Here is a 27,887-nt window from a genome sequence, read left to right as displayed (position 1 = left end):
TGTTGGGGCAGAAGGAAAATTACAGCCTGGAATCTCCCTGACATTTTACCACAGAAAAAAACAGGAGCGTGAAAGATAAATCTAAAGGTGAAGACGTCCCAGAGATGTGGAACAAAAGAAAGTAAAATTATCTATTTAAATTAGAAGTCAGTTTTAATTCAATTTAACCAAATTCATAAGCACCATTGCACAAAGGCAGCAGCACTGTTTGAAGGGTTAAGGGTCACTGGATGATGAAACTCTCCAGATAATTACTGAATCCCTTCTGGAAAGCTTCTGATTTGCAGGAGAGCAATAAGCCACAGAATACACATCATTACAAAAAGAGCTGCAAAATGTGGATTCTTTCACTTACACCCATTCCTGTGCAGGGAAAAACACCCCTGGGCCCCAGGCTGGGATCAGCTGCTCTAAGGCTGCTCCTCACATCTGCCTCAGCTTGTGTCACACAAGTGCCCATTGTCACAACATCACATTTCATCTCCTCTTGTCTTTCTCTTTTCCTAAATTCAAATTTAAGGAACTCCAGGAGTAACAGAAGGCTCAGTTATTTAAAATAAAATCAAATCCTTCTAGATGTGCTCACAGTTTGCCTTCCTCAGCCTTTGATGCTCACAGGAAAGACTACAGAAGGAAAAAAGATCAAGAATTAAATTTCCCTGTGAGCTGTTAATGAACAACAGAAAGCAAGTTGAGAACAGAAATGACAGGCAGAATTGCCTTGATGCTTTCAGAGCTCAGAGAAGGCCTCATCAGATCCCTGCTCTGGTTAGATTTCTGATTATTGACTGTGCCTTTTCCAGCACTGCCCGACTCTGCCGGCCCCATCTGCCAGCAGCAGAGCACAGGAGGGATCCAGCCAGGCTGGCAGCAGAGTTAACAGCAAACAAGAGACACACTGAAAATGGAGACAAAGCCAAGCTTCTTCAGGTAGAATTAACACCGTACAGGGTCTCTAATCTACACCTATAGATACCAGCTCAACAGCTGCTCTTTAGCTGATGGGCTGTTTAATAAGCATTTAATGATTCATTGAGTGTTTCTTGGTTAAATGCAAGTTCCAGGATTCTGAAAAGCTTCTCTGCATCTCCTTGCCAGATTTTGAGAGCCTTCAGGTTGAGGAACCTCTGGTGAGTGGAAGCAGAAAGGTTCAGCAACAGGACAGGAGCTCCAGGAGGGCATCCAGATTTCTCCAGAGTCCTCAGTACCTTGAGCACTGGAGAAGGGGTTTGTCTTTTCCCCACAAATCCTTTATGAGGTTTCATAGTAAAACAACAAAAAGATGCCTCCATGTCCTACTTCAGTCCTCAGGCAGACTCATGTTGGTCCCTCCCCAGCCCAGGGAGAGCAGAACACAGGGCAGGGAGGTTTGTGAAGCCACAGGACACGTGCACCAGTATTTTAATTTCTATCACTTTTGCTGACTGTGGCAACTAGGAAATCCCCAGAAGCACCATATTTATTCTACACCTGATACTACACAAACCCATTGCAGCAAAACTTTTTGTGGAGCAATGGAGTTGATCCATTACACCTCAGCAGGTATTTACCTTCCAGGGGCAAAAAAATCCTTTGCCCTGCTGTGTTTGATGCTGAGCCCACTCCAGATCCCAGCCCTGGCAATGTAATTCTGGAGCTGGCAGCAAACTCACAAAACTGACAAGTTGCTGTTACAATTGTGCCTCTCACTGGATTTATCTGCAGGAGGAGCTTGGAGCTCACCGAGCCATGATCTGCTCCCACAGCAACACAGCCCAGGGCTCTGAAATTATTCTGCAGTAGCTGCACCTTGCAATTTCCAAAAAGGTCACCCCTCAATTGCTCCCTGGCTTAATATGAAAGCTGGAGTCACCTGGGAGCAAGCAGTCCCCCTGCAGCTTCATTCCACAAGGAGCTCATTAGCTCACCCCATTCCTTAGGAAGAAGGAGACTCTGGGTTAGAGCTGTGGCCTGTGACCTCCCTGAAAGCACCCAAGGGTCTCCAGGCAGGAAATGCCTCCCTGGAATCCCTGGTGAGCACAGGGAAGCACAGCTTAGGATCCAGGAACACCTCCCAGGGGCATGGGGACCCCACAGATTAGCCCCAGGCCAGCCCAAGAGAATAAGCCAGATGGAGCTTCTGGAAAAGTGCTCCCCTTTTCAGGGAAGGAAGGTAGAAGATGTTGAGTAGTCCAAGGAAGCTCAGCAGCAGGACATGCTTAGAACACAGAACAAAATTCTCAAGCCACAGAGCTCAGAGAAAGGCAGGGCCTGCATCCTCCACAGCCTCAACTTGGCCTTTCCAGAAAAACTCACTGCATACAAAAGATGCAGAATTCCCTACTAAAGACAAACCATTCAGCACAACAAATACCAAGAGACCAACCCTAGACTTGATGCTTTCTGCTCCCATGCTGGTCAAATGGGTTGGGTTTCCAGGAAGGGCATCACACCCAATGAAATGTGAGTCCCACAGAACTCAGAGCTTTTGGGGGAACTTCTCCTTCAGGCTCTTCCCCATTCAGTCCACCAGGTTTGGAGAGGCTGTGCAAACCTGTGTTCCCTGCAGAGCTTTTGCTCTGTCAAGTTTTTACACACCTCTGTCAGCAGTTTCTATTTGTGAGGGACAGCAGTGGGTTCAGAGGGTCTCTTCTTTCCCAGGTTCCAAGAAATTCACAGAAAATACACCTTTTAGGAAACTTGTTTCTGAAAGTCTTGAATGAGTCCACTTTGCCTGACAGGGCAAAGTCAGCCCCACCATTTCTGCTCTCTGCCAGACAGATCTCACTCGTACAGACACAGTTTTCAGCAAGTGCCAACACCAGAAAATCATGGGACAGTTTGTGTTAAAAGGAACCTGAGAGCTCCCCCAGTCCCATCCCCTGCCATGGGGACATCTTCCACTTGAGCCCATCCAGTCTGGCCTTGGACATTCACAGGGACAGGGCAGCCCCAGCTTCCCTGGGCATCCTGCGCCAGGGTCTGGTGGGACTGGGCTTTAGGGTCCCTCCTGATCCAAACCAGCCTGGAATTCTGTGATTCCACATTTCAGCCATAAAAGTCCCTCAAGCTCCCAGGCATCCTCCTTCCACTGAGAAAAGAGCAAGTTTTTAAATAGTAATAAAAACCTTATTAGGTGCAACAGCTCCCACCACACCAAGGCTACAGACAGCACCATGGAAAGAGCCCTGTGCAGCAACAGAGCCAGAAAGGAGAGCAGGAGTGGTTTAAGGAACTGGAGGTGAGTTTCTGGGGCAGTGGAGCTTTACCTTCTGCAGGAAGAGGACGATCCTGACGAGCATCTTGGCGTGCAGCTCCTCCAGGGTGAAGAGGGTGCGCGGGGTGCGGATGAACAGCTTGCTCTTGCCGTAGGCCACGTCGTGCTGGAAGCCGTGGCACTCCATCAGCTTCCTCACTGCATCCTTGTCTGAGGGCAGGTCGTGGTTGGGCCATGTGAACTCAGAGATCATCTTGTACCTGCAGTTCAAAGGAGCAATTTACAAACTTGCCACCAAGGTGATCGAGAAGGCCAAACCTGGAGTGGTTTTAGAAACATTTATCAACTCAATTGTAATAAAAGTGAGTATAGATGGAAGAGTCTGAAGGTGTCCTCTGTAGGAATCATGATCCTCAAAATAAAAGGAAAATGGCTGAAGGAGATGCATGATTTTGTGAGATGCTGCAAAATAATTTTGGGAGGAGCTCAGCTCATCAGCACTGAATTGATGCAAGGGGACAAACTCAGCATTGGCCTCCTGAAGATTTGCCTGTTCCCTTTCTCACACCTTCAGTATCCAATTTTAATTTCTATTTGTTTGCTTGGGTTTTGTTTGCTTTGGTTTGGGGGATATTTTTGTAAGGAAGGAAAGCTTTTTGTTCACATTCTGCATTAGAAAATGCCTGCAACCAATTGCTTTGTCAGAAAACTTGGATTTAAAAACTCTGCAAATAATCTTTTCTCATGCATCACTTTGGGGGTAATTTCTAACAAACTCTGTCACTGCCCTCCAGCAGAACTTTGGCTTCCCCAGTCTGTGCAAACACTGCCTGTGACTGTGGGTCAGCCATTCCTCCCATCCTCCCTCCCCAAACTCCATCTTCCCCTACAGAGAAATGCAGCCTGAAACTAAGATATCTACAAATCAAACATGAAGTACTGGGATCAGCCTGAGCTCTGTGAGATTTACCAGCCCAGGAAATGCTGATTAGGGGAACAGGCATTTGCAAAAAGCAACACTGAATTTTCTGCATAAGATTTATGGACATAATAAGAGCTGTTTTAGACATTTTCCCTGGAATGGAACCGCAGCCGTGTTCTAAATAAAACAAGCACTCAGCCAGCTCAGCCACTTCACACTTCAAAGTCCCCAGCCAAGGCAGGCATCAATCTCAATGCTTCAGACACTCTCAGCTCTCAGTTACACTTAACCAGCTCACAGTCCCCCTTTTCCTGGGAGCAGCACTGCAGGAGGCTCAGATCAGCCTCCAAGAGCCTGAATGAAAACACATCCCCAGCGTTCATTCATCAGCAGAGCCTCTGGAACACACTGTGGAAGGATGGGGGAATGGGGGTGCACACTGTGCCTAAGCAGGGAACACCATCCCCAGGGTTACAGGGATCTCACTGATAAATAAACAGGATTAAAAACCTCCCTGCACACTCCCAGCAGAAGATTCAGCACGTGCTGGCAAAAGCATTCCTGCTCTCACACACACAGACACACGAGACATCAGTGCTGCACAATGGATTCTCCTCCCTGTTCTCATCAGGAAAATGTTCCTGCAATAATTCACTCACTGGGAAAAATCTCTCACCTCCAGACAGCTTTGTAGGAAAAAGACAAAACAAAAAAGCAAAGCAGTGGCAAACTCCCGAGCTGGGAACAAGACTCAGGATGGGATTCTGGCTGTGGATCAGGTTCAGATACAGGCAGTGGATCAGGATGGGATCCAGGCTGTGGATCAGGCTCAGATACAGGCAGTGGATCAGGATGGGATCCAGGCAGTGGATCAGGATGGGATCCAGGCTGTGGATCAGGATGGGATCCAGGCTGTGGATCAGGATGGGATCCAGGCTGTGGATCAGGTTCAGATCCAGGCTGTGGATCAGGATGGGATCCAGGCTGTGGATCAGGCTCAGATCCAGGCTGTGGATCAGGCTCAGATCCAGGCTGTGGATCAGGATGGGATCCAGGCTGTGGATCAGGCTCAGATCCAGGCTGTGGATCAGGACGGGATCCAGCCTTGGATCAGGATGGGATCCAGGCTGTGGATCAGGATGGGATCCAGGCTGTGGATCAGGATGGTATCCAGGCTGTGGATCAGGTTTAGATCCAGGCTGTGGATCAGGTTTAGATCCAGGCTGTGGATCAGGTTTAGATCCAGGCTGTGGATCAGGCTCAGATCCAGGCTGTGGATCAGGATGGGATCCAGGCTGTGGATCAGGATGGGATCCAGCCTTGGATCAGGATGGGATCCAGGCTGTGGATCAGGATGGGATCCAGGCTGTGGATCAGGATGGGACCCAAGCTGTGGATCAGGTTCAGATACAGGCTATGGATCAGATTAGATCCAGGCTATGAGCCAGGCCTGCCCCACCAGGAGCTCAGGAGAGAAGGGATGTCAGAGCACCAAAAACTTCCCCAGATGTTAAACTGTCCTGCTCCTTTCTACAGGCAATAAGGACACCCCAGTGCCTCAGCCCATCCCTGCCAGTACAGCAGGTGGGATATCCCAGCTGTCCCAGCTGTCTGCCTGTTCCTGGTGTCCCCACACATGTCACACAATGCCACCAACTCCTTCCCTGCAGCACAGGGCACGGCCACAGCCACTCACAGTCCTGGCCTGGTGCTAATTATAGGCAGTCAGAGTCTGGAATAAATCTGCTCCTGACACCACAGCCCTGCCCTCTCCTGCCTGCAGATCCCCACAGCTGTCAAGGTCACTCAGACATAGCACACTCCCTTCCAAACACCTTTGTTCCTCCTTCCCCTCTGTAGCTCCCTATGGAAACCCCCAGAAGGGATGAGGCTGCTCCTGGAGTCAACATTTCCCAGTCCAGCTCTGCTAAGAAGCAAGATTTCTGCAAGCCACTAAATGGTGAAGCTTTAATGAATATTTGATAACAATATTGGGTGTGCAGCTGCAGCTGGGCCTCACTGTCCCTTCCCAGCCTGCTGTTCACAGCTCTCAGTGTTGATTCCATGCTATGTTTGGCATGGCCTGGGATAGGCATATGGGTGCCTTGGTGTGGAAAGGGTTGGATTACACTCACAAACCCCTTCCTGAAACCTAATCAGCTTTTTTTTTAATGGTAATTTATATATTAAACCAAGAGAATGCAGCCCATCTGTGTCAGTGCCATGTGTGTCACCCAACTGGACAATGCCCTGACCACAGGAAAGACAACTTCTCCTGGTCCAGCAGAAAATACTTCAAATTGGAAAGGGCAGCCTGGCTTGCACAGAGCTCAAGGGAAGGTTTTCTTTATCCAAGGAAAGCTTGAGAAGGACATTTATAATGGTCTTAACTGTGCTTCATGTCATTCCCTACTGACAGAGAGGAGATACCAACTACCTTACAGGATTTAGGGCTAAATATCAACAAACTCTTCTCCTACAGAATGAGAAGTTATTTTTCTGGCTTTATTTTTCTCTTTGTCTTTTTTGGGTTTTTGTTTTTGTTTTTTTGTTGTTTGGTTTTGTTTTTTTCATTTGTTTGTTTTTTGGTTTTGTTTGTTTAATTTAGAAAAGCCTTTGCAGACCAGGATTGGAGCAACACCACACACACAAAGTATTGATCCCTCATTCTGGATGTCCCACTCCAGGGCTGGGCAGGACTCCTGCTCCAGCAGCCCAAAAGCTGAAGCAGTTGCCATGTGCTGATTTGGTTTCCTGGCTGCTAACACTGTGGGGCTGGAGTTCACAGGAGCTCATCCAACAGGTATTAAAAACAAAGCAGCTGTTTATATTACTAGTGATTACAGAAATCTTAACAGTAAATTGTAATGAATTCCACATGTGAGGTGAAGGTACACTCTATCCACTGCAGAATGGTTCAGGAAACTGATTCCCAGTGTTGCAGACTGGATTTAGGGAGCCATAGCCTTTCATTCCACCTTGGGTATTATGATATATCCAGGCAAATCTCCACTGTGAACAGCAAAAGATCTTTCCCCAGCACTTTGTTTTTAACTCATGGCACCCCACCTACTTGGATAGTTTAATTTTTCTCCATTCTCACAGCCCTTTTCTCACCTGATTCAATAACAGAACAAAAACTCCATTCACTGTTCCATCAGAGCAGGTTGAACTTACAGGGCCCATGTTAATTTAGTGAAGCCTTAAGACAAATTTCAATCTAAAACATCATTTGTCACAAGTCTGGTAGGAATTAAGAGGGCAAGAAGAATCAAAAACACATTTAATGGGGTCATGATACCATCCCCCTTTTCAGACTTCCAGTTTTAAAGTCCAGGGGGTTTTCCTACACAATATCACTGTGCACCATCACATGCTCCCCCATGCTGCAGCAATTAGACAATTCAGAGAGATAACACTAGTTAATTAGCTGAGGTTTTAGGGTGATACTTGGGGGAAGCTCCTCATTACCATTCCTGCTGCAGTCACACAGTTCCAGCAGACGGGCAGTGGAGCCTGAGCAGCAGGGATGTGTCTGAGCTCCCCAGAAGCTGGTGGGGCAGGGCAGGCTGGCACTCTCACCTGTGCAGGAATTTCTGGTAGCTCTGGCGGTAGGCGAAGCCGGCGCGGCGCACGCGCACGTTCTCCAGCAGCCCCAGGTACTCCACCTGGTGCCGGCAGCGCTCCTCGTCAAACAGCTGCGGCGACTTCTTGTCGTTGGGTTTGATGCAGCGCACGTAGTAGGGCTCCTGGGGACAGCACAGGGAGTCAGCCAGGGGCTGGGCTCAGCACCAGGCAGGAGGTTAAAACACAGTGGCAATAGCTGTCTAAGGAAAGCCTGGTGCAGTGCTGTCTTGGGTTGCCATGCAGGATGTCACCAGCGATGTGGATTCTGTCCCCATCTGTTAAACCAGGTGGGGCAGTGACCCTGATCTCCATGGCATATATTATCTGCTAATGGGCCATCTTTAAACCAGCTGGGGCAATCATCTTTATCTTCCCACAGCCCATCCTTCCTCTAGGAAGATATAATTTGTGAGAACAAATGCAAAGTTCCACATTTAGCAGAAATAGTTGGTTAATAAAGAGTGAAAAACTGATTTGACCCCTAAAGAGAACCAGGAGCTCCAGCTGATGTGAGGCAAATCCACATTTCCATGTTTTTCTAGGAAAGGGCACAGGAACAGGAAAACTGCAAGACAAAAAACCCAACACATTTCTAGTTCTCTGAATATCTCATGCAGCCAGGGCACTGCAGTTCAAGTGGGAATGTGAGTCAGGGAAAGAAAGAAGAAGAAAGATCAAAAATCCAGCAAATGTGACTCAGAGGAATTGTGGGTTTAGCCTAAAAAGACCAAGGAGGCACAGAATCCCCCTGGTGGGAGATTTTGTGTATTTAAAGGATAGATATGAGGAAATGCAAACATTCAGCTTTAGGACAAAGAAGTCATAGTTTTAACTACAGTATGAAAATTCAAATCAAACTTCAGGAAAACAAGATGTGGGAACAGAATGCTTGTGGGAAGGAGGGGAGATCCATCAATGGGGAGAAGAGCCTGCAAGGAAGACAGGAAGAGGTATCCTCAAACAGGAGGTGAATTAGGTGCACTCCCAAGGTCCCCCTCAGCCCTATTTTCTATAATTTGTCTATTCAGCCTTATTTCTATGGTCTGAGGCCACTTACCCAATCTCAGAACAATATAAAAGGCCCCCAATTTGCCATGGCAATCCACAGACTCACAGAATCATTAAGGTTGGAAAAGACCTTTAAGATCATCACATTCAACTGCTGACCCAGCAGCACCATCAGCTCACCACAAAGCCACATCCTCAAGTCCCACATCCACACGTTTTTTAATGAACATTTCAGGGATGGTGACTCCAGCACTGCCCTGGGCACCTGTGCCAGGGCCTGACAACCCTTTCAGTAAAAGAAGTTTCCTGATATCCAATCTAAACCTCTCCTGGCACAATTTGAGGCTGTTTCCTCTCCTCCTGTCACTTGTTCCCTGGGAGCAGAGCCCAACCCCCACCTGGCTGCACTCTCCTGTCAGGGAGTTGTAGAGATCATTCTTTTCAACTCAGCCCATCCCAATGACACTTGTTCTCCTTTCCTTAAGGACAGAAAGGTGACACATAATAAGCTGGTACAATTTTAAGAGATTTAAGATATTTCCATATTCACTTTTTTGGCTTTCTCCTGGAAATCCTCTCTGCATAGAAGGTGAGAAGGTTTCCAAGGCTCTTCATCCACTCAAGAGACTCCTGGCAGCTCTCAGAACTTGCTGTGTGTGTGGCTGCCCTGATCTGCTAAAACCTGGCTCTCATTTGACTGGGAATGAGCTGCTTAGGGAAATATGGGATATACAGAGAACTCTGAATGACACCTGGCCTTGGATGCTGGGAGAGAGCCCAGAGCTGTGAAGGTGAATGGGCAGCACTTTCCCCCTTCCCTCCTGCTGATCTTCACCCTGAGCCACTCCCCCATCCACAGCACAAGGGACAAACCCCTCTCTGTGTCAGGAGCAGGGTCACCAACACCAGATGGTGCCAGGCCAGACTGCCTGTACTGCATTTGGTGGCAGGATAAATAGAAATCATCTAAATCCCTCGAGGGGGTGATATCACAAATATTCCACATTCAATCCATAGAGCTGCAATGCCTTGGGAACAGAGCATCCAAATTAAAGAGCCATGGAATGGGTTGGGTTGGAAGGGACTGTGAAGATCACCCAGAGCCACCCCCTGCCATGGGCAGGAACACCTTCCACAAGCCCAGGTGGCTCCAGCCTGGCCCTGGACACTTGCAGGGATGGAGCAGCCACAGCTCCCCTGGACATGTCATTAGGAGCATGAATTCCATGAAGTGTCACTGCTTCAGTGCTGACACAACAGCAGCCAGTTCTCAGCTGTTCCTCAGAGCTGAGCAACCCTAGCACAGGCCAGGCTGTCAGGCACAGCTCTGCCACTCAAAAATGCAAAACCCCTCAAAACCCCTCCAATCTGTGACTTCAGGTCCAGCACAAAGGGCAGTGACTGTGCCTGCATTTGATATAAAAAGGCTGAAGTTCTTTGGAAAGCAGGAATGGGAAGTGCCTGCACAGACAGGAGATCATCTATCAGTGCAATTACAGTGTAATTAAAGCCTCTCAGAAATGACAGCTCCTGGAGTAAATTCTAAAATAGATTATTCCATGCTTCCAATCCCCCCAGCCCCAGCTCTTCAGGGGGATAATTATGCAGCTCCCATTATTGCTGTCAGAGAACTGCAGTTTGTAGAGGGAAGAACTGAAATGCAGAGACACAAAGGCCCCAGCTTTGAAAGCTCTTTAGATGTCTAATTGCAGCTGATTTTGATTTTTTTCAATCAAGCTAAGCAATTTTTAGATTTTTAAGTGTTAAAAAGAAACCAGACCAGTTTTAAGCCATTGAACCCTAAACAAACTCTTTCTTAAGGGTTTTTTTTTTTTCTGTAGCTCCTTACAGAAGGAGCTTTTTTTTTTATTTTATTTTTTTTTAATTGCTCTTTACATGAGAGAAGGGATGGGACAGGACTGACAAATTTGTGCTGGACATGTCCAATCAATCACAGTGGTGACATTACAACTTAGCTGAGGTGAAGCCTGTCAGCCTGGATAGGAGAGGGGAGAAATGGAAGGAAGAGTCAGACAAAAGGAGTTACAGAGAAGAAAAAGAAAAGAAACAAGGAGGAGGTGCATGTCCAGAGAGTTCCCAAAGATCAGCAGTCACAGCTGGGGCAGCCACAGGGCTTCCAGTGTCAGGATTTATGAAACAGCCACCCAAAATAATCCACCACAGAGAAAAGAGCTTGGACATAAAATATCTTCTTGAGAAATGGAACATAGCAATTGGAAAAGCCAGTTTTTGTTTCAAGTGGTTTGGCTTTAGAAAAAACAGCACTTTTTTCTACCAAAGGGAAGGTTTTGCCCAAAAAATTCTGGAAGTCTGGAGGACTGAGATACCAGTGCTGATAAGCATAAATTAAACTCAGTGTGCTCCAAAACCAGATTTCATGGAGTCCAGAATTGTTCAGGCTGGAAAAGCCCTCTGAGATTGAATCCAGCTGATCCCCAGCTCTGCCGAGGCCACCACTGACCCCTGTCCCCAAGTGCCACACCCAAGGGCTTTTAAACTCCTCCAGGGATGGGGACTCCACCCCTGCCCTGGGCAGCTGTGCCAATGCCTGATCACCTTTTCCATGAATAAACTTTCCCAGTATCCACCCTGAGCCTGCCCTGCCCAGCCTGAGCCCATTTCCCCTTGTCCTGTCCCTGTTCCCAGAGCCCGACCCCCCCTCCCTGCCCCTCCTGTCAGGGAGTTGTGCAGAGCCACAAGGTTCCCCCTGAGCCTCCTTTGCTCCAGGCTGAGCCCCCCCAGCTCTCTCAGCCCCTCCTGGGACTCCATTCCCTCCCCTGGACATGCTCCAGCCCCTCAATATCTTTCTTGTTATGGGAGCCCCAAAATTGCCCCCAGGATTGGAGGTGTTACATTTCCAGCCACATTTCCAGTGTCTCCATATGGACTTGTGTTTGCAGAAGCTGAAATTAAAACCAGATTTGAGAACAGCCCCTGCAGTGTTAACAACACCAGTGCCATGGCACTGACCCTAGGGAAGCTCCTGAGCCATCCCAGTAACCACAACACCTGCTCCTCCTCTCAGAGACTGCAGAGCTCTGCTTCACCACCAAATTCCAGGCTTAAAATGGAATAGCAACAACAGGGACTTTTAAAGGTTGTTATTTCAAATGGAAGAAAATATAAATAACCACTAATGCTGCAGCTACTGTAGCCACAGACTTTGATATTCTGGTGGTGCTGGGCTGATGGTGGTATTCAATTATCTTAATTAAATGTCTTTTCCAGCCTTAAGAATTTAAAATTCCAAGATTATTGTTATTCCTGCCCAGCAAATTGGCACTTTTGGAGAGTGTTCCCCCAAAGGAGGGATTTAAAGATACTCTTGCTACAGCCAAAAACCCTGCAGCTGTCCAGGGAGGCCAAGCATGAGGATCAATAAAGAGGAGCTCCTGGGCTGCCATCCTGTTCCAGGAGTACAGAAACTGAGCATATCAATGTGCTCTAAAGGAGTTTTCAGAGAAGGACTGAGGCAGAACAGCCCAGGTGAGACAAGGAGCACTGACTGCACTGGGAACACCAGGTAATGTCAATAAATCATCAGCTCCAGCTGCACAAAACTCAAGCATATCTGCAACTTGTTTTTTTGAGAAAGAACTGAGAAGAGCATGAACTGATGTCACCTCCCCTAAGGAACCTCATTGCTCTGGCATGTCCAAATCTCAGCAGTTTGTGCAACCTTGTGTTCAGAGCTGTTTCCATCAGCTGTGACCACAGCTGCCCAAAAAGGTCCTGCAGGGTCCAAGTCACAGTCAAGACACACAGAGAGTGTCACTGCTGATTCCCCATTAGTGCAACTTCATTCCCAAATTCAGCTTGGGAAAAATGAGTGCCAGCCCCAGGGAAGGATGAGAGCCCCTGGAACTGCAGTGATGGTGTCCCCACAACAGAGAGTGGCTTCACTTGCAGAAGAAGAGCCAAGTGTCCAAACTGGCAGTGACCTGAGGCAGAGCATCCAGTTCTTTGTGCATAACCAGCATGCTGCTGGCATGGCCTGAATACCCAATTATTGACTTGCTAATGACATGTGCATATCATTAACTGTTCCAAAAGTCACCTCACAAGAGATCCTCAGGGCAGAGCAGCCAGCCAGAAGCTCTCTGCACTCTGATTTACTGCATGAAGTACACAAAGGTTGTGTTTAGAAGCCTTATCTAAGGAACCTCCCCAAAATTTAGACCCTTTAAAGTGACACATCCTGGCTGCAGGAGGGTCTGACCAACACAACTCCCTGACAGGAGGGACAGTGAGGGGGGGTCAGGCTCTGCTCCAGGAACAGGGACAGGAGGAGAGGGAACAGCCTCAGGCTGGGCAGGGGAGGCTCAGGGTGGATATTGGGAACATTTCTTCATGGAATGGGTCATCAAGCCCTGGAAGAGGCTGCCCAGGGCAGGGGTGGAGTCCCCATCCCTGGAAGTGCTCCAAAGAGGTGTGGATGTGGCACCTGAGGACATGGGGCAGTGGTAGCCTTGGCCACGTTGGAGATCAGCTGGATTCAACCTCAGAGGGCTTTTCCAGCCTGAACAATTCTGTGACTCCAAGAAATCTGAGTTTAAATTATGCTTATCAGCACTGCTATCTCAATACTAATGAAATCTTCTTTTCTCCGTTGCTATTCAACAGAAAATCAGGAAAACACCAACAGCTTCAATTTGAGTTTCTCAATGAAAGTTTAGGACAGGTAAAGAATGGGAAAGGACTACACTGAGACTGATACAGGAACCTCCCAGTGAATTTGACTTGGAAAGAGCTCCTGGTTGTGCCTACCCCTGCAAAAGGCTGGTAGTTGTGATAGAGATACTGATGACAAATGCACTGAAGTAAATTAATGCCACCCAAGCCAGGCAGTGTGAGTGAGCAACGCTGGTACCCACTGATTCAAGATGGATAAAGTGGGATTTAAACTCTCCATGCCCTGCTGGGAGCTGCAGGGATTGTTCAATCCACCACAGTGCACAGTACTCTCTGGACTATTCTATTTCTACACCTACCAGGTGGCCTGGAATAATTTTTCCAATAAACTAGGAAAGGAAGTTTTTCCATAGATGCCTGCTGAACCTGCCCTCTCCCAGCTCCCTGCTGTGCCCTGATCACAGCCCTCCCCACAACACCCCCAGTGATTCTTGCTGTCCTGAGCCTCCTACTGGGCTGCCTCAGGCTCCCCACACTGGGCTGGGCACGAGTGATCATGTCCACTCTGCAGGAGCAGATCTGCAATAACAGCCAGCAGCACCAGGGAGAAAATTTTCCTTCCACAACTGCTCTTCTCACAGCACAAAGCAACTCCCTGGGTTCCTGGCAGCTCCTGACACCTGTGCCAGATTCAGGGCAGGGCCAGCAGCACATTATTTGGAAGATGGACAGATCAGATCAATCTTGACACCTTGGGAAGCAGCCTGAAGCCTGTCCCCATTCCCACCAGGGTCACAGCCACTTCCCCAGCCCTGACAGCTCATGGTTTGCCATCCAGGGAAGCTCCTCTCTGCCTACACAGGCACTCTCTCAGTTTTGACTACTGGTGCCTATTGTAGCAAGGCCTGGGCTTGAGTTTGGCTCACAAGAGCATCTTCCCAGGAGCCCTGAGGTAAAACATTCTGGGAGGAGCCATGGGGCTCTGCTCCCCACTGTGGTGGCTCAGCAGAATCATGGAATCACAGAATATCCTGGGATGGGAGGACTCCCAGAGATCCTGCAGTCAAACTCCTGGCCCTGCACAGACACCCAACAATCCCAGCCTGTGCATCCCTGGGAGCATTGTCCAACTGCTCCTGCAGCTCTGGCAGCCTCAGGGCTGGGACTATTCCCTGGGAGCCTGGGCAGTGCCCAAACCCTCTGGGGAGACCCTACAAATCAGGTGTGATTTTATGTCCTAACTCTGGAAACAAGTGAGAGCAACTCCCTCTTTCTGTGCACAGCCAGCACTGGGTGGCCATGCTCTGACCCATTTCCTTTGATCTCACAACTCCCAAGAACACACTCAGAGCACTTTGCTCCCTATTGCTTAATTACTCTGAATGTGAGCACAGCCTGGCAGCCTGGGCTCTCTGTTCATCCCTTGTGGGCTGTACCCCAGTGTCAGGAGTCCAGCAAGGCCACCCAGCTCCACTAACACCCCAATGTTCCTCAGGATCTCAGCTCACATGAGGGATCCCAGTACTTGCTTGGCTGTGCTGTTCCAACAGCCCCTTCCCAGAGCATTCCCTTCCCCACCTTCCATCACACAATGTGCTGGTTGCCCAAGCAATGCCTTCAACCATAGAACTGAAATATCTGGTGAAATAAAAGCTTTCCCTCCTCACCCTCTAGCATGGCAAAGAGGAGGAAAGAAGGAATTCACACAGATCTGTCTGTATTGTATTCCCACTGGCATGGGAAGCCAGAGAGAATCTCTCCACCATGAACAGTATCCTCTGGGCCCTCTTCCCAAAGAGCTGTCCTAAAGGTGATTTGATATAATAATTATTACCTAAGACAGACTGGCTTTCCTACAGTGAAATATGCACTTCTCATGGAGGAACCAAAAATCCACCTTCTTCATGGGGGATGGAGGTGACCCTCCCTTGAGACCTGCCCAGCCAAAAGCTTGTTTGGCACAGACCAGGCACAGACCAGGCTCCTCTGCCTCTGATCAGCTCAGCTCCTGATGGGTGGCAGCCATGGGAAGGTGGGAATCTCTCCAGGGAGAAGCCACAGTCTTCTCAGCAGAAGTCAGAGTAAATTCTGAAACAGGAATCTTTACCTTCAGTGTCAGGTTGTCCACCAGTGCAATCATGGAGTTCTTGAACAGAGTAGCTGCTGTCAGAGGTCTCTTGGTGACCTCAGTGATGCTCAGTTTCCCTTCAGGCCACATCATCTTCAACACAGGGTTGGAGCTACAAGAGAGTCTCTTTAATTGGAGTCTCCCAGCACAACCCAACAGTGGCTTTCTACCCAGACCCACTGCTGCTTCCAGCTCACAGGGCATCACCCAAGCCAGGGTGACACTCCTGGGCACAAGATTTTGTGCTCTTAAGAGCAAATTCAACTGAACATTCTGGAAAAACAACCAGCACATTGTCCCTTCAGATCAGGATGGAACAGGACAGTGAAAATCCCACAGAGTGATCCATCAAAGGCAGGGGCTGCCTCACTGGCACAACAGAAAGAATTTAATCAACACAGAGGAGAGTGATTCCCACATCACCCTCCCTTAGAACCTGTCACCTGTGTTCAAGCTGCATTTCTGCACCTCTCTTGGTATATAAAGTCATTTATACACTTTAGCCTGTATTTTTGAAGGGTTCAGAGTGAGGTAAACTGGCCCTGATGGATGGCAAGAGTTCAGGAACAGACAAAAACTGAGCACATTTACAGCAATCCATTGGCCAATTTGTCACAGGCTTTAATGTGTTGGAAGTGATGTTTGGGAACAGGATTTTCCTGAGACTTCACAGAAAACAGGCTAAATTTGATAAAATCACACAGCAAATATTTTGCAAGGTTTCTGGTCAGTGGGAAGTGTTGAAAACAGGAGCAGTGGGACTGCTCAGGAGAGCACAGCCAGTCAACCCAAAGGGCTGCAGAGCAGTTTAACACCTGCACAGGTAAAAGTGCCCACCACTGCAGGGTGTTTGTGCCACTGCCCTTTGAGCAGAGCCCCTGAAAGCTGCAGAATACACAATGAGGACATGTTTAATGCCACATACAGAGAAACAGCTCCATAGCCACTTCCACCCACATTCTGATAGGATTTCAAATCTGCTTCTCAAGGCAACTTTTTCTTGCCCATGTGACCTCATGGTTTGCACTTCTCACATCACTGCAGACATGAAAGGATTCAAACCTATCTCCCCATTTTCTTTCAAAACAGAGTGTTTTATATGAGGCCAAGGATGTCTTTGTTGACCAAAGCTTCCCAGTATCTTTAGCACTGATTACAGACAGAGCAGTGATGGTAAATCTGCAACAGGTTAATGACAAACCAGGCAGCACAAGCAAGCTCTGCATAATCCTGATTGCACAATCAGTTGGTTTCAAAAAAAACCCACTTTAAATTCTGTTCAATTAAAGGCTGTATCAGAACAGAAACAACATGTACAGAATAAGGACTTTAACCTGAAAAATCCAGTAACAGCCTCGGGTCACAGGAGATGTACAAAGATCAAATCCCAAAGCAATGTGTTTATTCACACACACTGAAGACAAAATCACTGAAAACCTGAGTATCTGATAGCATCACTCCACAAAAAAAGGATTCTGACAAATCAGATTAAAATTCACCTCATTAATATTCTTACCTGTTGTACATGAGGCGTTTGAAGTCTTGAAATAAAGTGTCCTTGTTTTTGTCAATAAATCCAGAGACTGAGTAACTAAAAAATAAAGGAAAACCAGAGTTAATTGCAAAGTAGCCAAATCCTTCTGTGAGCTGCTGGTAACTGTGGAATCAGCATCCCTGCACTCCTAGAGACACAGCAGATGCTAATGCAGCTCAGCTCCCAGCCTGTCACTAATTGCTGCAGGAGCAGAGTGAGAGACTTGGATCCTTGGGCCCAGCTCCCACCTCCAGCAAAGGAACAACACAAGTGGCTCCAGAGCTCCTGCAGCTGGGCAGGGGCTGCCTAAGACACCCCCCAGCACCTGGGCAGGGGGGAGATGGCCTAAATTCAGGAGTTACACTCAGGATTCTGTCTCCAAACAAAGTGTGTGTGTTTGTGTTAAATCCTAGAGAAATTCAGGTTTGTTTTCCAATTTGTGCAGTCTGCCCCTCTCTTGGTGGAGAGTCTGAATTCCAGAGCAGCCTCTGATAGTGACTGGGGAGCTCCCCTGGAAATCAATGCACACAGAAACTCACACACTTTAGATTCCTTCCTTCCTCTATTCCTACAGGAGCACCACTCCAGGAGGTCACTATTTCAGGGCTTCATCTCTTCTCCAAGTCTCAAGGCAGGCAGTGCTCTGCCCTCATGGAAAAGGTCCAAAATCTCCCCATTCAGTGACTCCCACACAGGTGCTTCCTGAGCTCCAGATGCCACCCAACCTGCAGGCTCTGGGATCAACCCACAACCTGCAAATCCCTGCATAGAGCATCCTCAAATCACAGAGTCATGGACAGGACCCTTTAAAAGGCATCTAATTCTACCCCCTGCCATGGCAGGAACACCTTCCACTATCCCAGGCTGCTCCAAGCCCCATCCAGCCTGGCCTGGGACACTGCCAGGGATCCAGAGGCTGCACTCTGGGCACCCTGTGCCAGGGCCCTCCACCCTCAAGTCTAAAGCTCCATGTAAGATCTGAGCCTGAACTATCTGTGATTCCTTCCACATTTCAGTTTTCTCTTACACCATTTCTCAGCCACTGGCAGTTCAGAAGGTTCAATCACTAAGACAGCACCTATATTTTCTCCTCCAAAACCCCTGAAATCAGGGATGTCTGTCAGGAATTGCTCTGCAAAGACTCCAGAAGATAACCTGCTTGTGCTACATGGACTCCAGTCTGATCACACTGCTTGTTCTTGAAAATTAAAGGTAAAATTAATCCCAAGATAAAAGAAATCATGAATTATTCCCTCAGTAACCCCCTTTCTTCTGACATGGGAAGTTACACAAATCCTAAACCCTTACATGACTCCAGTGATATTCCACTCAACAGCTTTCCCAGCAAATGGTTTCTACCATGTGCATCTTCACTTCCACTCACTCCCCCTTCCCACTGCTGTCACCCCCTGCACTTGTTCCTGCAGGCTCCAGGCAAGCACTGCCCAGCCCTCCTGCCCTGATCCCTCCTGCAGGTTATCACTCCCCTGTGCTTCCAGCCTGCTCCAATTGATTGGAGAACGGAAAGCCAGAGTTATATAATCACACCAAACAGATGTCTAAACCACATTTTATTAGCTCAGTGTAGCCTTCCTGCATAAACACTGCTGCCTTTTTTCCCTTTTTTCCCCCCTGGAGCACTGCTCTCCCCTCACCCCCCACACCTCACTCTCCTTTTGTTTCACTCCAAGTACAAATTCCCACTCTGTAGAGCACGGCAGCAGCAGAAGATTTAATTGATAAGCAAGCACTGCACCCTGTAATTGTGTGTGACAGCTATTCTGGCTTGCACCAGAAGCAGCAGTAAATCAGAATATTGTACCACTTCAGAGCTGCTGGGAAGACAAAAATAGAAGCAACTTTATTTCTGAAGGGAACTCACATCACATCTCCAGCGTAGTGCTTGATCCGGAAGTCTCTGTCGAACTCCAGCGTTTTGTCCGTGGCACAAAGCTGAAATAAATTCACATCTATTAAAACAACCCCCATGGAGTGATATTAAAACACCACCCCTGGATTTACAAGCTCCATGGAAGAGCAACCTGCCTTCAAAATAGCACTGGGAACTATAGGAATTCCACTTTCTATGTGTGAAACCCACTGCTGGAAATGTTTTCATGCACGCACTGTAAGAACATGTGCTTGTACAAATGAAGCTGCAAGAGCCTATAATTTTATGAAGAAATTGATATTATCTCAGAAACACCATTATGCAAAAAAGAGCACTCGTGCCTGTAGAGAAACATTGCACCCACGAGTTAATTTATTACTTCTTCACATCTTCCTTTTTTGCCATTGCACTGTAACTCCTCTGCAGAGACATGGGCCAACTGCTGTGACAACAGCAAGGCTTGTTCAGCCCCAGATCCCTCCTGGTCATCTGACACTCCTCAAGCAGGGACCCCCCTGCAGATCCACTGCTCCAGCCTCAAATTCCCATCCCATGCCATCCCATGCCATCCCATGCCATCCCATCCCATGCCATCCCATCCCATGCCATCCCATGCCATGCCATCCCATGCCATCCCATGCCATCCCATGCCATCCCATGCCATCCCATCCCATGCCATCCCATCCCATGCCATCCCATCCCATGCCATCCCATGCCATGCCATGCCATGCCATCCCATGCCATGCCATGCCATGCCATGCATGCCATGCCATGCCATGCCATGCCATGCCATGCCATGCCATGCCATGCCATGCCATGCCATGCCATGCCATGCCATGCCATGCCATGCCATGCCATCCCATCCCATCCATCCCATCCCATCCCATCCCATCCCATCCCATCCCATCCCATCCCATCCCATCCCATCCCTTCTGTACAACAGAAGATGTCCAGTGCCATGTGGCAGCTGTTCAGCAGCAGTGGCAGTAACACACTCATCCCTTCAGGAATAGCAAGAGCCAAAAAATCCATCAGGGTTGGCTTAATTAAAAAGGAGTATGAGATAAGAATGAGGATTTTGTTATAGGCAAAAGGAGCAGGAGGATGAATTAAGTCTTTGCAGGCAGCATTTAACACCACTGAGGGCTATGAGCAGATATCTGCTATCCACAAAGAGTCCTGAAGAAATAAAAGAGGAAATTAGCATGTCAGGAGGTAGGAGGGATGATTAGGAGCAGGGAGAAAGACTCCAAAAATTCACCTGTGTTCAAGAACACAAAACAGATTGGCTCAAACTGTAAGAACAGATTAAAAAACCAGAATATATTTTACACCAAAATAATCAAAAGTAGGAGTCTAAGGAGTGTGAGTGCCAAGGTCCCCAGGAGGTTCCAGAGGTGTGGGAAGTCCAGCATGGCAGGAGCAGGGAGCACCAGGAGCTGCAGAGCTGATGGATGACCAAGGTGCAGCAAGACACAGAGAAAATGAAGAAATGAGGCAATACCAGGAAAACAAATCCATTTTTCTTGCTGCAGCTTTGTTCCCAGGACAAAGGCTGGGCAGTGCCTTTTTCAGCCACCCAAATACACAGTTCAAACCAACAAGTGAATAAAAGGGGTAAATAGCAAATGGCAAAAGAAATGTGTCTGTGTTACCAGACAGGGCACAGGTGGCAGTACAAGTTCCTCCTAAAGCTCACCCAGCTCTGGAGTGGCTGGAAGGAGCCAGAACACAGCAATCAGGGATTTAGGAGATAGAACACAGCAATCAGGGATTTTGTTGTTTGCTGGTTTGGCTTTTTCCAAAGCAGTCATTCTCTCCAAACTTTGTGTTTCCTGGACAAACAGCTGAAATTAGTGAAAAAAAGAGCAGCAAGTCCATTGATACATTGAACTGCTTTGGGTTTCTGTGAGCTCTTCCATGAGGCTCCTCACTGACAGCTCACAGCACTCAAGGGTGATGAACAAAGAGAGGAGAAAGGTGTTGGAAAGGGGGAATGCTGTGGAAGCCTGCCCTGAGTGTGTGCTTCCACAGCATCTGCAATGAGCCATAATCTGAGGGCAGTGGGAAGGTCATGGGGCTGGGTAGGGGCATTTAACCACAGAGGGCTGGCTGGGAAGAGCAGGGGGAGACACCCAGAGCTAAATGAGGGCAAAGTAGAGCAAATTAACGTCCCAGCAGGGGAGGGGTTCCCCATGAGAAAGAACAAAGCTCACAGGAACTGATGGACCCCCTGATGGGCCCCAAACCTCCCTTCCTGACTCAACTGGGACCTTAACTTCCCTCCTTCACCTCAAAAAGGACATGGAGAACTGGGAGAGGGCAAAGCCATGCCCTGCTGACTGATTGCCCTGGGAGAATGGCCCAACAAACTCAGCTTCCCCAGGTAAGGAAAGAAATGCCCAGAGATGATGGAAAAAAAACGTGGAGATGATGTAGTGGAAGACAAAGAGAACTGTGTTTTGCTATTTAAAAGCTAGGAGGTGAGAGGTGTAATCTAAAATGGAAAAGGGAGGAAGGAGGGAAAGAGGGAGGAAGGAGTTCTTCACTTGAGTATCTGAGCTGTGAAATTCTTTGTGGATTTAAAAACCAAAAAAAAACCACATTAAAAACCCTATTAGGTAGACCAGGAGATTCCTGGGCTGCAGGTCCCTGGAGAATGGGAACATGTTGGGTTATCAGTGCATTTGTCCCATACTGGGCTCTCACTTGGGCATTCACCACTGCCCAGTGTCTTGAGAGACACAACATCAGGTGGACTGGAATGGATCTTCTGGTACTCTTCCCTTCACCAGTTTGCTGAGATTGATACTCTCCATGATTTGAAGATTGAGGCATTCATGGACTGTCACTGCACTTGATCCCTCCTAAGTCTAGTATCAACAGAAAAGAAATGGAACTTGGAGAGGCTGAGGATACAAATGGTGATGTTGGGAAGGGCCACCAGAACAGCTGGCACATCTGCACATCCAGACTGGCATTAGACAAACACAAGGAGAAAACCCCATGCTCCAGGAATACAACACTGTGCCACAAATTCTACTGTGGAAGTGCTGACCAGCAGTGTCCTGGCTGCTTGGCCTTCCCCAGGACAAGGGCAGCAGCACCGTGGAGCAGCCGGGTACACAAAGTAGGACACGACTATTTAGGGCACCAGAGCCCCCTAGAGCTTCTCCACATGGAGCCTGTGTGCATGTGCTGTGCAGGGAGCAGTGGAGCATGAACTGGCTGAGGGATGGGAGCTGCTCCCAACACACACACTCAGCTCTTTGGGAACAGCTCCCATCTGTGTAGAATGTTACAGGACCCAAAGAACCACCACAGCCTGCAAAGGCAGGGCAGGAGATGGAACCAAGCCCTTTGTTTTAATCCAAGTTCAGAAAAGCCTGGCTCAGAAGGCTCAGGCTTCCCACAGCACTTCTGGGTGGGACTGAGGAAAAGCTCTGAGGTGCTGGGATGTCTGCAGAGATGTGATGGGGAGAAAAAATAATAATTATGCTGAGAGGTTTATGGGTCAATGTTTTCAAGGCTCTATTGATTTAACTAGAAATCAGCAAGGCAGGCAGATCCATCAGCCCCTCCATAAACATTATTTATAGCAGAATTCCTTGTCTCCCTCTTAGGCTGTGCAGGCAGTTTCTGACAACGCCCCCTCCTGCTGAGGAACGCTGCAGCTGGCAGTGCTGCCCTTTAATGTCTCCTTGCTGGGAGGGGACTCCCGAAGGACAGGACTTGAGCAGATTTTATTTTTAAATGTTCATTTTATAGCCTCTCATAGCACCTCCTGAAATTCCATCCCCTTCTGCCACAGCACTAAAGGACCACCTGCTCCCTCTGTGGCAGAGCCCCTTCCCCTGGGCAGATGTGGGAGCAAGGACAGAACAGAAACCAAACTTCTCTGTCTACATCCACTGATCAGACAGCTCCAGAAACTGGACCACTGCCCCAGCACCCCACTGCAGAGGATCCCAGACTCCATCAGTACTGCCAGTGAAGGAAGCAGCTTGCATTCAAACAGGAACCCAGGCCAGGCCTCACACTTGTTTTCAGGTGGGTTTTCTCAGCACATTCCATGTCACTGCTCGAGCAGTGAAATCTGGGTCAGCACTGGAATGAAGCTCCATGTCCCCCTCCCTGAGCTCGTGCACATGGCAGGTGAGACATCAGGTGTGCTGCAGCAAAACTGCATTTAAGGAAAGCAACATCTGGGAGGAAAAAGTGCTTTTGGTTTATTCTCATCCTGGCCTCTCCTCAGACAGCCCCAGCCAGATCCATTGTTTATCTTGGGCCTCCCAAAGGCAGCCTTTAGCACATATCTTACACAACCAGGCTAATTTGGTATTTCTGACCTACATAAAATATTGTGCTGTGGTGGGAGGGAGCAGGGGGGGACCAGCACTCTGAGCCATACATTCCAGACAATGTTTCTGAGTAGAGAGACATCAATAAACTAAAGGCCCTTATTTGATTACTCTGTGTGAAAGATTCTCAAATTAATCAGGCTGGTGACCATTTTGCAATCTGCTGCCAAGTGAGGAATAAATGAAGGCTTTTAATTCGCCCATTGTAGCCCAGACAAAGCCAGGCGAGGGGCCGGGGTGCTCTGAGTTGCAGTGGGAGACGAGCATGTTCTGCAGCCAATGATGATGAAAAAAGCCCAAATCACAGCGCTGTAATAATGCAGGAGTGTGAATAATTTCACTGTCACTATGTATTAGAGCAGCCTGGGAAGAACAGCACGTGGGCTGAGCCGGCGCATCGATTGGCTCCAGATGACATCATGATATGCCAAGGCACGAGCTCGGGCTGCCTTTATCCCCAATAAACGGGATGAGCACCGCACATGCTGCAGCTCCCTCTGCCGGCCCCGCTGCGGCTGGCGCTGCTCCGGGCTCTCCACTCACACTCAGCTGCAGGGATTCCAGCCCAGCCAGCCCTAAACCCCGTTTCCTCACTCCATTCCACCTCAGGACGTGGGAAGGGATGGCACAGGACAGCGAGGTCTGTGGGTTACCTTCCTGCTGGAGAAGTGTGCGTGCTTCCCCAGCTTGTTGTTGAGGGCATCGAGGAACATCTCATCTGTGACTTTCCCCACATTCATGCAGGCATCATCCAGAATGGCAATGATCCCTTTGTGCTGCTGCTCCACCAGGTCCACGATAACCTGGTTGTTGAAGTAATCAATCTGCAGGAAACAAAGGACAGGGGTGTTTGTGCCCTTGGCTGCAGCAATGGGAGGGTATCAGTGCTGGCCATAGCAATCAGTGTGACAGTGAGGAGCAATCAGCTCTGAATGTGCAGATCTCTAATTCCAGAAAAAGCAAGCTGCTCTCCTACACTGAACAGCAAAACAAGCTGTTTTTCAAACCCCTCAGATATGTCTCAAGACCTCTGCTGCAGAATGCCCTTTAAAATATCTTTTACAGTTCAGCTGTGTGCAGTCACTACAATGACACTGCACATCCTGTCCTTGGCATTCTGAAGAGAGTTTGAACAGGAAAAGAGAACATTTTTTTGTATTACTATAAACAACTAGAAAAATCCATAAGCACTCAGCACAGAAACCCACAGTCATGTGTGTGGCATCACAGAGGTGCAACAGTTGGGTTCATCTCAGACCTGGAGTCCCTTATTTTCCCAAGGAGACATGTGGTGAGATGACTGGGGAGCTCCTGCCCCAGCCTGATGCCAACCTGACAGGGACACAGATGTCCTATCGACTGGAGCCTGCATGTGGAGCAACTTCAGATCCGGGACTTGTGCTGGTACACTGACCTGACACTGACCTCTCCCTCCCCTGCCAATGCACTCACATGCTTCCAGGGAATTCCCTCTCGCTGGTACTCCTCCTGCTCCTGCTTCAGAACCAGCTGAATGAAGAGCTGCTGCAGCTTTTCATTGCAGTAGTTAATACAGAATTGTTCAAAACTGCAAAAACACACGAAGAAAAGGCGATGAGTGCTCTGGGAAAGGTGAAGGCACAACACTGGGCTTTAGAAGGTGGCTCACCTGTTATTGTCAAATATCTCAAAGCCATAGATATCCAGGACCCCAATGACTGTGTTCTTGCCATGCACCGTGGTGTCGTAGTTCTTGACCTCGATGACATCGTTGATGTGTGTCACGATCCAGCAGAAGAGACGCTCGTAAATGGCCTGCAGAAAACACAGGCTGAGGGCTCCTGCCTGCACCTGCCCCACTCTTCCCAGGAAATTCAACACAGCTCCTTCCAGGCCTCCATCAAAGCTGCAGGTCATGTTCTGCTGAATGTGAGCAGCTACTGACTGGAGAAAATATTCTATGGAAGTATTTCTTCTCTTTCTTCCAAAACTCATTTACACCAAGTGAAAATCCCAGTGAGGTCATTGGGTGCAGCAGTTCCCTAATTTGATTCCAGTCAGCTTTTCAGCTGCCTAATAAGTACCACTCCTGAGAATTATTCAACAATAGTGAAGAGCAAGAGAGAGGTCAGTCACAGAAACCCAACAACTGAATACAATGACAGGAAAATAATCCTGTTCACCCTTCACAAAGATAATGTTCTGTAGGCAGAGGTGTCTTTAAAGTCTTCATGTTCAAAATGTGCAGTGAAGCTGGGTAAATAGATTATCTCAGGAAAAGAAGTCAGGTTAATAATCAGTGACATTCATAACTTCTTCCATTCCTCTCTTATAATTTGATTTCTTAGCAGAGGTTGAACAATTGTCACTTCTGCCATCAGTACTCACTTTTCCCGTGGAAGGTGTTCCTGCCCCTGGCAGGGGGCTGGAATGAGATGGTCTTTAAGGTCCCTTCAACCCTAAGCATTCTACAGTTCTTTAAAAACAAATTTTAAAATAACACTTTGTGTTTCCAACCTGAATTCTAGATGTTATGGTTCCACTCTTTGAATTTAACTGCAAAATGAAGTTGAGGATCCCATTCCACAGCAAATTGCTCCCTGTATGACACATTTACAGATGCCAGCCCAGCCTGCAGCCAGCCCACTCCTCAGTGTGCTGTGGCACTGCTGGAAGAGCAGGGATGGGGAGGTGCCACAGACCCCCAGAGAACTCAGGAGCACGAAGGTTCAGAGAGAAATCTGCAGGATGTCCAGCAAGCCCTGTGCTTAGTGACCCAGCCAAGAAGCCTCCTGGCACTGAGCAATTCAGCAATGCCAGCCTTGGGCAGGGCCGTTCTCTGCTGCACCCTCAAGCCTGGGGCAGGCAGCAGGGCTCTGTGGGTGGGGGACACACTCTGAGCACAGGAGGGCGCTGGACTCACCTTGGCGAAGGCGTCCCTGCCGTAGGTGGCCTCCTGCTCCGTGTGCTGCTTGTCGATGACGTCCCTGCCCGTGGCCACCGTGCGGAACAGCAGCGCCTTCTCCAGCAGCTCGGCCCTGGTGGACAGCAGCTCCGCAATGGCCGACACCGCCCTGCTGTTCTCGATCATGGGAGTGTCTCCATCCACGCAGAACTTCAGGTTCCCCTGCAACCAGCAGCGTTTCTCCATCTGCCCTTTACTCACAGGGATCAGCACACCCCATGTCCATCCATGTTCTACCTGCTATTCCAGGATGCAAATCTCCTGCCACACTGGAAGATGTGGCATATCCACACCCTCAAAGCTCACATGTCAATTGGAGCTGCTTTGGAGCAGGAAAGGCTTTCCCAAAGCAAAGCATTCCTGCTCAGTGTTCAGCTCACCTTAGGGACAAACAACATCAAACACTTCCTAAGATTTAATCAAACACCACCCCAAGATTCAGAGTGCAGGGATAGGGAATTGCAGCATGTATGCAAATGCTGGATGTAGCATTTGTCTTCACTGCACTCACCACTGGCTGCAGCTGCCCTGGCAGTGCTACTGCCACAGTGGGAATGGGAATGGCCTGGGGAAGCTGAGAGGTCAGTGCCAGTGGGACTGGACTGTCAGCACCCACCAGCACAGCTCTGCTCCTGGGTACCTTCTGTGCCAGGACTGAGCAGTGACACCCCTTGGTGACCCAGCAGAGGGCTGTCCCCCAGCCTGCCTGCATGGCCTCACTCAGCTCTGCCTCCCTTTTTCCTTCTCAGCACTGCTATCCCAAGGAGCAGAAGGAACTGGAACAAAGCTGCTCTTTGCCACCCTCCTCCTGCCCACCTGTTTCCTCAGGGAAACACAAGTGCTGAGCTACAGGGACACAGTGCAGGGGAGGAGGCTCTGTGGCTCCTAGGAGGATCCACGAGAAGGAGGGATCTCCTCAGCCTCAGAACACAAAGAATTAAGAGGTCTCCTGTGTTTCCTGTGCTCAACCTTCACCATGAAGTGAAGCAGAATCACTGTGGTGAAGGTGAGTGTGAGGGCACAAAGGGACAGAAGCTCCCTATCCCCTCACTGCCAAACCCCAACAGTTCCTTTTCCAGAACACTAAACAGCTCCCAGTACTTAGTGGTATGCCTGGTTTGGGATCTGGAACATGCAGGAATACATGTGATCATCACTGCAGTGCCCTGTTCCAGCAAGGACTTTCTCTCACCACTGGAGCTGTGAACTGGACACACCTCCTGAGCCACCAGAGCTTCCAAAGGTTTCTACAGCAGGACAATCAGAGCTGCTGGCAGTACAAGCCCTCCTGAGGAACCAGGGACAGGTTCAGGGGTGGATACCCATGGGCAGGAAGCTTACCAGGTGCAGAATGGCTGCCACAATTTTGTAGACAGTCTGGATCTCCTCCTGCTTGAAGCCAATCACCTTCATGGCATCAGCAACTGCCTTGAACTCAGCCCCATCATTGATGGAACACTGAGGGGAGAGAGGTTTGGGATGGGGGATTTAATGGGAGTCAGCTGTGAGGGAGCAAGGATTTCACAAGCCCATGAGAAATAGAGATGCACTTTGATGTTCTCAGAGGCAAGACACAGTCATGAGGTTTCCCAGCTTATTCAAATGCCATCTTGTGTACTTGGA

At 48.7% G+C, this 27,887-nt stretch overlaps 1 protein-coding gene across 2 annotated transcripts in view; it reads right to left on the bottom strand.

The window, feature by feature from the left end:
- MYO1D (myosin ID) overlaps window positions 1–27,887 on the bottom strand; it is a 152,280-nt gene that overhangs the window by 82,571 nt on the left and 41,822 nt on the right. For both annotated transcript variants that reach the window (XM_079327775.1, XM_079327776.1), the window contains exons 7-16: window positions 27,606–27,722; window positions 26,223–26,426; window positions 24,969–25,114; window positions 24,773–24,887; window positions 23,974–24,144; window positions 18,951–19,021; window positions 17,051–17,125; window positions 15,514–15,646; window positions 7,701–7,867; window positions 3,249–3,456 (exon numbers count right to left, since the gene is read on the bottom strand). In XM_079327775.1, the coding sequence (XP_079183901.1) occupies window positions 3,249–3,456; window positions 7,701–7,867; window positions 15,514–15,646; window positions 17,051–17,125; window positions 18,951–19,021; window positions 23,974–24,144; window positions 24,773–24,887; window positions 24,969–25,114; window positions 26,223–26,426; window positions 27,606–27,722 (1,407 nt within the window). The remainder of the gene's footprint in view (window positions 1–3,248; window positions 3,457–7,700; window positions 7,868–15,513; window positions 15,647–17,050; window positions 17,126–18,950; window positions 19,022–23,973; window positions 24,145–24,772; window positions 24,888–24,968; window positions 25,115–26,222; window positions 26,427–27,605; window positions 27,723–27,887) is intronic.

Source organism: Erithacus rubecula (genome assembly GCF_903797595.1).
Source record: "Erithacus rubecula genome assembly, chromosome: 27".
NCBI classification, from domain to species: domain Eukaryota; kingdom Metazoa; phylum Chordata; class Aves; order Passeriformes; family Muscicapidae; genus Erithacus; species Erithacus rubecula.
This window is presented reverse-complemented; position numbering and strand designations above follow the sequence as displayed.